This window comes from Neoarius graeffei, chromosome 23 (assembly GCF_027579695.1).
Source record: "Neoarius graeffei isolate fNeoGra1 chromosome 23, fNeoGra1.pri, whole genome shotgun sequence".
NCBI classification, from domain to species: Eukaryota; Metazoa; Chordata; class Actinopteri; order Siluriformes; family Ariidae; genus Neoarius; species Neoarius graeffei.
Window position 1 is genome coordinate 1,282,366 of NC_083591.1, and position 10,203 is coordinate 1,292,568.

General features: G+C 41.8%; 1 protein-coding gene across 1 annotated transcript; it reads right to left on the bottom strand.

Moving 5' to 3' along the window:
- Positions 1 to 5,244: 5,244 nt before the first annotated feature.
- LOC132871109 (alpha-(1,3)-fucosyltransferase 4-like) lies at positions 5,245 to 9,642 on the bottom strand. Its single transcript, XM_060905215.1, has 2 exons — positions 9,602 to 9,642; positions 5,245 to 8,959 (listed from the first exon to the last, which is right to left on the bottom strand). Exon 2 carries the CDS (start codon positions 8,424 to 8,426, stop codon positions 7,290 to 7,292), a length of 1,137 nt encoding a protein of 378 aa, XP_060761198.1. The 5' UTR covers positions 8,427 to 8,959; positions 9,602 to 9,642; the 3' UTR covers positions 5,245 to 7,289.
- Between the last annotated feature and the right edge of the window lie 561 nt (positions 9,643 to 10,203).

Below are 10,203 nucleotides of genomic sequence, written 5' to 3' on the forward strand. Positions count from 1 at the left end.
AAGTTCCTGTTCTGAAAACATGCCTAATATTCTTGAATTCCTGAAAGGGTTCCATCAATGGAAATGTGCTCTAAGGTTCCTGAGATCCTGAAAGGATTTCTGAGTTCTTGAAAATGTTCCTGCAAATTAAAACAACATCTACGTCCCTAAGTTTCTGAAAAGGTTCCTGGGTTCCTACCAAGGTTCCTAAAATGGAAACATGCCTGAAGTTACTAAGTTCATGAGAAGGTTAACATAGAAACACGGCTCAAATATTTTACCTTCCTGACAGAACAACGGCACCTGCAATAGAAACAGACCCTAAGTTCCTGAAAAAGTTCCTGAGTTACTGAAGGTAAATATACCTTGGGGTGTTTACAGTCCTATCAAAGTTCCTGTGATTGGAAAAGTTAATGCCTGAAAAAAGTATGAAAAGGGTCCTGAAAGGAGTTCCTGAAAAGGTCCTGCAACTCAAAGTTTCTGAAAAAAAGATTCATGTTGTTGTAGAAACATGCCTCGGATTTTTGTTACTGGAAAAGTTCCTGGGCTGAAAACATGCTTAAAGTTCCTGAGATTCTGTAAACATTTCTGAGTTCCAGAAAAGGTTCCTGCAGTGGAAATGTCCTTAAAGTTCCTGAGTTTCTGAAAAGGTTCCTGTGACAGAAAAACGTTTCAAGTTTTCAAAATTCTGTAAAAGTTCTTGTGCTGAAACATGCCTAAAGATAAAAATGTCTGACTCTCCCGAGGGAAAGCTACAGAAACATGCTTCTTTCTCACAGAGCCATATTTAGATGTCCCAGAATGCACTGGGCTCCCACCCTGTAACCGTAATGACAGGTCAGCCTGTGGGTTTGAACAGACGCATTCCACACTGCACACTTCTGCGGCGTTTACTCCCTTCTTTCTTCACTCTGTTCTGCGTGTGTGTGATAGTAAGACTTGCTCAACAAACTCTGAGGAATCACCACAGCAATGTGGAACCATCACAGAATGATGAAATAATCACCACAAAAATGTTTTTAAATGAGGTGTAAACATTTAGAATAAATCCATCTGTGACTTGTCTGTTTTAATTCTGTATTTATTATTTTAGTTGTTCCACCATGAGGAACCCCAGTTATTACCCATAATGCACTGCAAGCAAACACAAGGTTTATTTTAACTCGACCATGTGGACAAATTACTTCTGAAGTTATTATTGTTTGAGATGTTTTCTCTTTATGCACTTGATCATCACTCGTCTCTGATGGAATCTGTGCTATTAAAAACGAACTCTTACATAACGTTTAATAATTGATTATCTGTCGTAAAAAATTATTTGAAGTTCTTCTCGTCGCAGAGATTCGTAGCTCAACAGGAAAAAAACAAGTTGAACTCGACACCAATGATGTCAAAGTGAAAGGTTCCACCAAGCACAAGAAGTCGAGTTAATCTTATTATTGTGTACGTACAGGAAGGAAACTGCTGAATAACAATTATTTCAGATGTTTCACCTTGCTGTGACCTTGAAATTTCACTCTTTGATCAATTCCAAAATCTAATCAGTTCATCTGCTGGTTACAATCATAACTCCCATAGAAATCCTACAAACACTCGACCCCTTGTTCTTCAGATGTGAGTCTCAGCTGGACAATCTGAAAACACCGCCACCTAGTGGCAGAGGCATCAAACTCACAACTGCACATGGTGTCACAGTTTAGGAGTAAAACAAGTGTTGGTGTTTTTTCTTTTTTATTTCTGTATTTTGTTTGTTGGGATTATAAACCAGAACTCCACAAGGTAAAAGTTAACAATTCCACAAACAATCCACAGTTTCAGATAAAACCTTTTGATCAATCTGAATTGTATTCATTCAGTTCCTGCAGCCGTCATAATTCTGTTTATTCTCTGGCAGATTCATGCATCATCAATCTGACTGTGATGAAAATATTATATCCAACAGATCTGTCTGAAATGGGGAATTTTTATTGACTGTTACATTTAGGTTTAAAAAACCCTAGTAAATCTACAGTGTGATAAAGCTCTCATGGATAAACTCAGGACTTTAGTTGTTCATCAAGTGAGCTGTTTATAAAGTACTGTTAATAAACCTGTAACTGCAGTGAAACAGGAAATGTGTGAACTCATAACAGTGTGGAATGGCGCTCTTTTCTCATACGTTACTGTTGCTATAGTAACAGCTCATGCACAGTTTCTGGAAGGAGTCTCCAGTGTTGGCACTGTGTAACAGTCAGATGTGAAGCTGGAACTTTTCAGGACAGAGGAGTTTACACTTCTGTACAGTTTCTGAGGAACACGACAAGCTACGATTTCTGAGAATAAAGAATCTGGTGATGGAACGAGTGTTTATAGCTGCTATAACATAAGTGAGAACAGGAACGAACTTGTTTTGTGGACAGTCAACAACATTAAATGTAACTATGAACAGATAGATAGATAGATAGATAGATAGATAGATAGATAGATAGATAGATAGATAGATAGATAGATAGTAGTCAGTGGCAGTTTGCTGCAGTATGAAAGGAATAAAACAGAGACTGCGTTATTGTTCTCGGTGTAATTTTTCCCTTTTTAGTGGAGGTGTGTGTGTGTGTGTGTGTGTGTGTGTGTGTGTGTGTGTGTGTGTGTGTGTGTGTGTGAACTCAGTGATGTCTGAGCTCTGACTGGATCACAAGAAACATTCGACATCAATCTCTATGTAATAACGTCGCATGAGTTTCAACATGTGTTTTTGAATACGCAGATGAGCAGCGTCCTTTCGCCTTGTTTCTGCACAGAAAACGTTGCCTCGTGTTCTCTGCTGTTCATTTTATATTAAATCACAGCTGGTTTTCTGTTCCATCAGTACAAAGAGAACAAATATATTTGCTGTACAAACAAAATACAGAGAGAGAGAGAGAGAGAGAGAGAGAGAGAGAGAATGACAAATCCTACCCAAAGGACAGATCATTTCCTTGATTAAAAAAAGTGTTTATCATCACTGAACAGACTGAATGATGGACACTTACCTCCTGAGCATCCTTTGCCCTTTTTTTTTAAACTCTATAAATGTTTTATACTCATGATATCACAATGCTGAATTTCTACTACACGATTGCTAATTTTTAAAATTTCTCTCTTATGTTCTCCTTCAACACTTCTATAAACTACAGATAAACCTCTTGATTTTACGGAGTAAATATTTCAATGTCCAAGACAGTGTAAGTTTATTTATTAAGCTGTTTATTTGTAGATGACGTTACACTGGAGAACTGTTGAGGTAATAAAACACAAAACCTTCTGAAACTACAAGAGCTGGACTGCACTTTCCTCATCGCTAGTTACACTAAAATAAAAATCATGGCAAGTGAAAATATTACGAATATAGTCAGGATTATTTACTGTTTCCTTTAATAAAATTATAATAAACTAAGTATAAAATTATTACATAGAATAACTATAAGATTATTAAACCCATTTCTAGACATTCATTTCAAGCTCATAATAGTTGCATTCTACCGTTTTTTTATTTTTATTTTAAAGGTCTGATGACACGAACATGACTCTATGCAATTTCTTAAATAAACTATACAACATGGCAAACATGTTAGATTTCTGTTATAATTACGTGAAAAGAAGCTGTTGTTATGCGAATATCCAACTTTTAATTGCACAGCGCAAGAAAACTGGGTCCGTGGCTCGCGGCCATGCTGTGACGTCAGCGGGAGAACACGCTGCGGTTCACTGGCTGTTCTACTCTGGTTCTACTCAATGGAAATGGCGCATGAAAACACCAGTGAACTCTCTAGCTCTTCCTCTTCTGGGAGTCTAGAATTGTGTTGTGAGTGGGATAGATTGGAAGAATCGAGTGATGACGAACACGGGTGCATCCAACCGTACAGGTTTGAACCTGTTACTGTGCAATCTGAGAGCGACTCCGACCCCGAGATGGACAGCGGACAGGCAGACGGCCCAGCATTGAACACCACAAGGTTGGATAACAAGGATTGGTAGGTCAACCCGTATTTGTTCAAAATGTTACGGAATCAATATTTTAATATTGTGTATTGTTGTCTTGCATGTGTAAACACTGCTTATATCATGTAAGCCGTATGCTACACTGAATACATAGTTCCTAATGGAGCATGCAAACGGCTAACATAATAAGCTTACGACTATCCGTGATACATTTAGGATAATATTGGCAGGCACGTCTTCTAGTTTATGGCTTCTTAGTTTTATCCTTGAATGAAGCAAAATATTTGATAACCTACATCAGCGTAAGCAAATGACAATCTGTCGCCTACTTGTCTGGCTAAGTTAGCTTTCCCTCAGTGTTTGCTTTGAGAAACAAGCTTTCACAAGCAAATACATGACTGATATCACGCCGACTTTATGATTACATTTATGATTATCATGAATGTGTACTCTATGATGTGTACTCTATGAGCGCTCTGGAGCGAGTCACTTCCAAGATGGCCGCGCAGACCGCAGTGTTACTATTTTTAGCATCATGTCGGAGCACTCTATAGCTCTACGTACCTTTATCTTATGTTGTTTCTCAACACATGTTCTGACAGGAGGACTGTCTTTGGAGGAGTCGGCTTGTCCCAGGCGACAGCTGGATCCGGCATAGCTACTAGTAGACCCCCTCCGGAATACTGTAGGCACTGCTGATGGTAGTAACACACGTTTGTGCTGAACTGAACACCCAAGAGATTCTTTTAAGCTGGGAAGGGTGTCAAAACAATCCAAATCGAAGTGTTCAGAGCACAGGACGGATGTTGGTGAGGGCTCCCACTTGTCACAAGTGCGCCTGACTTGCTTCACCCACTTCGCATGCAGCTCGGGATCTCTGGGAAACTTGAATAAACTTACCCCATCCTTGTGGGTTTTGGAGCAAAAGCCGGCAACACAACGTGAAGGCATAATAACTAATATATATTATAATAATGTATAATAGTAATACTAATAATGATAAACTGAACACCTGTTGCATCAACAACAAACTGGTAAGTTAGGAGGAAGATTCTTTCGCTGACGTCATATAGCTCCTCCTCCTCTTTCGTCTCCTGGGTGCTGCAGCCCCGTCAAATTTGCCCAAATAGCCGCGTTTTTTATCATAACTTGTAAAATAGGCGCCTTCGTGAATTAATATATGGATCATTGGGAATTACTTTTTATGTTATAAAACATCGCCAAAGATGTCAAAAACGTGTCATCAGCACTTTAAGAATTTATTTCTACAAAGATGTAAAATGGCCTGCTACACAGAGCATGGAATCAAACTTTTATTACTAGTATAGTTAGCTACATTAGCATTGTAGCTCGAGCAAACTAACTAACTAAGTAACTAACTAACACACTGCACTCGTCTCTGCTGATCGACTCCACACGAGGGCTCTGGACCGCCGTTATCGCTCTGGATACGAATCGATTTATTCATCACTCTTTTGCAAGAGCGTTTACATAAGAAATGTGCTGTGTGTATCCGACATTTCATCTCTCCGTTTGTGTAAATTTGTGTATAATGAGACTCTGTAACGTCTTCCTCGACTGATCGGCTGTAATTGTTTAACTGTCGGTGAGTTTGTGTGATTTTTATAAACACGATTTTTTCCTCATCAAGTTTAAATCACTGATTGTGTTTCAGTTACCAATTTAATGAACATTTTATGAAACCCAGTTTGGCCTGAAAGAAATGTTTTCCAAACAAAATTCGTAAATGACGACAAATACAACTAATTGTTTGATGAGTGGAAAAGTAATGGCACCCTACAACAGGAGGAGTTTGTGTGTCTGTGGTAGCCGATGTGCTGTGTTGCGTCACTGGAAGATTCGCTTAGTGAACTGTTCAGTCACCATTTTGTCATTTTCATCTCTCTGAGCTTTAGATTTGTTTACAGTTCTGTGGGCGTGGCTAAATATAAATCTACCATGAAGGCATTTCGTAACATGTAGATAATTGGCCCTTAATGTACATGTTGAACGTCATGATGTTTCATCACTGGTGTTTCCTCGAGCTGGTGATGTTTCATGACTCTACCCTCCGATATTTGAGATGAATCGTTGGTCATGGGATCAGCACTGAAGCTGAGGAGATGGTCCTTGTCCCAGAAGACGTTGTTGAGCTGTTTTTGTGACATAATCCTCCCGTTTGATGTTCAGGATCGATCGCAGTTTTGCTTGATGGAAGTTCTCAAGTCGACGTATTTGAAGGAAGAAAATCATGAACCTTTGGCTGCCAGGAATTTTTAATTCAGTAAAACACAACTTTACTAAAAGGCTGAAACATGAGACCCATTGTGTGTATCACATATTCAGCCAGATGATCCCCCTGAACCTGGATTAAATAACAAACTGGCACATTGTGAAAAACAGCACAAGCTGATTCGAATCCCATTCGCACACTGCAGCAGGTTACGGCCTCCTGCGTGAACCTGTGTGATCTTTTCCAAAATGATTATCATCACAGCTTGAACTGAACTGATGCTTTCAGGAAATGAAAAGTGTTTCTTTTGTGTTTGCAAACTGAGATAAAGATCATTGATAAATGAGAGGTTGTTGTACAAAGAAACGAGATGGAAACACAACCCAGTCTGATCAGAGTCGCACGCTGAAGTCGGATGAGACACTGATTTGGAAGAAATTAAACAAAACAAGGCGTAAACTCCGGGTTTAAACTTACACACTTATCAGGTCCTCCTAACACACAGGTCACTGTTGGTGTATCATCACTGACGATGGTCCATTTGATGCACTGCACAATGTATTGGCACCCCTCTACCCCATCCATCAATGGAAAGGGAAAGGAACCGTCAGAGTAGGAACCACCTGAGAAACAGAGGGATGTGGTTTTAGAAGCAAGAGTTGTTCTGTTTGGGGATTCTCAAGGACCTGATTGAGAACATCTGGCTCAGGTGTACACTATAGTCCAGGAGTCTGTATTTATTTACTCAATGGGTTATCTAATGGAACATCTTCCTCAGAAATCTAACAGCATTTCACCCAGTCAATCAGGAATTCATTAAACAGTTTGGCAAAAAAAAGGATATAAAATGTCCCCTTTTTGACCCAGCTGAGAAACAGGACGTTCACTTCTTTAGATTTACACTCGAGTTAGAAGCTGATGTCGCTAACAAGTTATGGAAGCTTCTAGCTACCAGTTTAGCCCACAGTCGCTGCAGCACAAAACTGAACAGGAAGCGACGGACACCGGACTCATCTCAGCTGGACTCTGCAGGACATGGAGAAGAACGATTAAGAAATATAAATTAACAAAAATGTTTTTTATAACTTATCAAATAAACCCAGAGGCTTTGACGTTGAACTCAGACTCCACCCCCTCCGGACTGAAACCAGAACGCAAGGTGTCTGATGATTTTGTTCACATGGAGGCTGGCTCGCACAGCCTGACACGCGGTACAGAAGTGCTCCGCCCAGAATGAGGTCACGTGCACATTGTAGTCCCGCCTCCAGGCCTGGTAACGATGATAGAGGGCGGGGTTTCGGTCCAGGTGTTTAAGGTAGGCAGCAAGTGCACGCGGCCCTTTAAAATCCTCAACATGGATGAAGGCGTCAGCAGGAAGGAAGCGCTCGTAGTTCTCTCGTGGTGGCCCAAGCACTACTGGAACAGCGCCAGAGACGAGAGCATTGCGCCAGAGTTTCTCCGTGATGTAGTCCGTGTGACATGAATTTTCAAATGCGAGGTAGAATTTGTAACGTGAGACTGTTTCCACCACACTGTCGTTTAGTAGCGGAAGAAAATCACGTCCGTAAACATCCACATGTAGGTAACGGCGCAGTCGGTGGTAGAACTGCACCCTCTCCTGCTCCTCGCTCCAGTTACTGATCACCCACGCGACCAAACTCCGATTATGCTCCACATGGATCTGTCTGTTACCTCGGAAATGGCGCCGCTGAAGGTAACCGTACGGTAGAAAAATATCAGAACCCACACGGTATGACATGGTGAGATTAAACATCCCGTCAAACTGGTGCAGAAACCCAGAGTGCGACGGCGACTCAAAGTTCATCCAGATCCACTTCTGCCCCGGGGGGCGTGGCTTCTCCGGCAGCTCCTCCCAGCTCATCATCAGCTCCCGGTGGTGTATGATGACAGCATCAGCGTGAGAGTAGCTGTGTCTGTCTGACGTCACGGTGCAACCTCGCACGCCGTAGCTGCTTCTACAGTCAGGAAGAGGAAGTCTGTTTCCGAATGGAAGCCACCAGATGAGAAGAGTCACGCTCCTCACTTCGGAATGCTGAGTGGGCGTGTCCGGTGTCGGGATCGGCAAAGTGAGCCAACTGAGTATGAACAAGATGATCAAACACAACAGCGCGAGAGCAAAGACGAGCGCATTCGAATGCTGTGCCTCCATCACAGCGTGGCATTGTTTTTGGCGGGAAAATCTCGGCTTTGCGGATTTGGGGCATTTCCATTTTTCCCGCTCAGAAAAAAGTTCCATAAATCCACACAAAATGTGTCTTTAAACTCCAAAAACACACTTCCACCGTGACCTTGATGTCTCAGCTTGTTGGATTATTGTGTGAAGAACCTGCTCTCGCCATTTAACATCGGTCTTTATGTCGTGCTTTACCAGGCTGGAGTTTGTGAGCTGTAGCTTTAGTTCTGTGTGTGTGTGTATGTGTGTGTGTGTGAGAGATGTGGCTCGGTGTTCCTGCCCCTCAATGCCCTGTTTACTCATTTAACAGCTCCTTCTTTCAACATCTCAACGTGGCAGCAGCCAGGCTCGCTTTCCAGCCTGAAGGCTTCTTTGTTTTGCCCTCCACATGCTGTGTGTGTGTGTGTGTGTGTGTGTGTGTGTGTGTGTGTGTGTGTGTGTGTGTGTGTGTGTGTGTGTGTGTGAGAACAATGGAAAGACTTGTAAAGAGAATTAAATAACCACAAACTTGTGTTACACTCGAGCTGCAGTGATGTAGGAACTGTAACATGGAGTGAAGATTTACTGAGAAACTTCTTTCAGCTCTGATGACGTCTCTGTGATGGAAAAACACAGAATATAACTGGAACATTCTCCTTACACACACACACACACAGAGACACAGTGTTTAAATGTTTCCTGATTAATTTGTTTGAAAAACCAGAGTGCAGTTAACTTCCTTCTTCACACTCCGTGTAAATCCCATGACACCACAGAGCTGAAGGTTTCTGTCGGAAATCTGGTGGAAAACCTTCCCAGAACACTGGAGCTTTATTCTCACAGTAAAGGCAGAATAACACTGCGTTCATAAATACAGTTTCACTCTTACTCGAGTGCATTTACAATAAAAAAGTGCTTATACTCATTAGTTACATTAGGCAAGGCAAGTTTATTTCTATAGCGCGTTTCGTACCCAGTGGCAGTTCAATGTGCTTTACAGAGGTAAAGGCAAAACAGTAAACAATAGAGAATAAAATTACATAAACGGGGAAGAAGAGAGAAAGTTCAGTAAAAACAGCAGAATAAAATGGAATAAAAGTTAAGTAAAGTTTAAAACATGTAAAGATGACTATATTTATCAGTTAGCAGAAAGCATCTGAAAACAGCTTGGGCTTTACGTAGTGGATGTTCATTATGTCTAACTATTACAAATATTTTAAGTTCGTTTCTTAGACAAGGATATTTTTTAAGCTTGTTACCTCGTTAACAGTTTCGGCGAGAATCTCCCGCCTTCTTCAGAAACAGTCACCAGATGTCGAGTGGTGACGTGCCTTATCAGCTGATGTTGCGTGCAGGAGGCGTGAACGTCCCGCCCAATTTGACAGGTAGTCCACGCCTCCTGCTGTCAGGTCGCTCCTCCAGGACGGCGCTCCAGGTGTGCGACAGTGCATACGCTCCCTCGTCCCGGTTCATCGTCCTCTGCGCCCGCTTACGTATCTCCACTGCCTCCAAAATCCAACGCTGGAATCTATTTTCTTCAGCGCGAATGACTCTGGCCTCTAGCTTGGGCTTTAGTCTAGATTTGAAGCTGCCAACAGCAGGAGCATTAGACTACACACGTCTCACTTTTATTTAATTTATTAAATTATTTTTATTCACGGTGGTGTAGTGGTTAGCGCTGTCTCCTCACAGCAAGAAGGTCCGGGTTCGAGCCCCGTGGCCGGCGAGGGCCTTTCTGTGCGGAGTTTGCATGTTCTCCCCGTGTCCGCGTGGGTTTCCTCCGGGTGCTCCGGTTTCCCCCACAGTCCAAAGACATGCAGGTTAGGTTAACTGGTGACTCTAAATTGACCGTAGGTGTGAA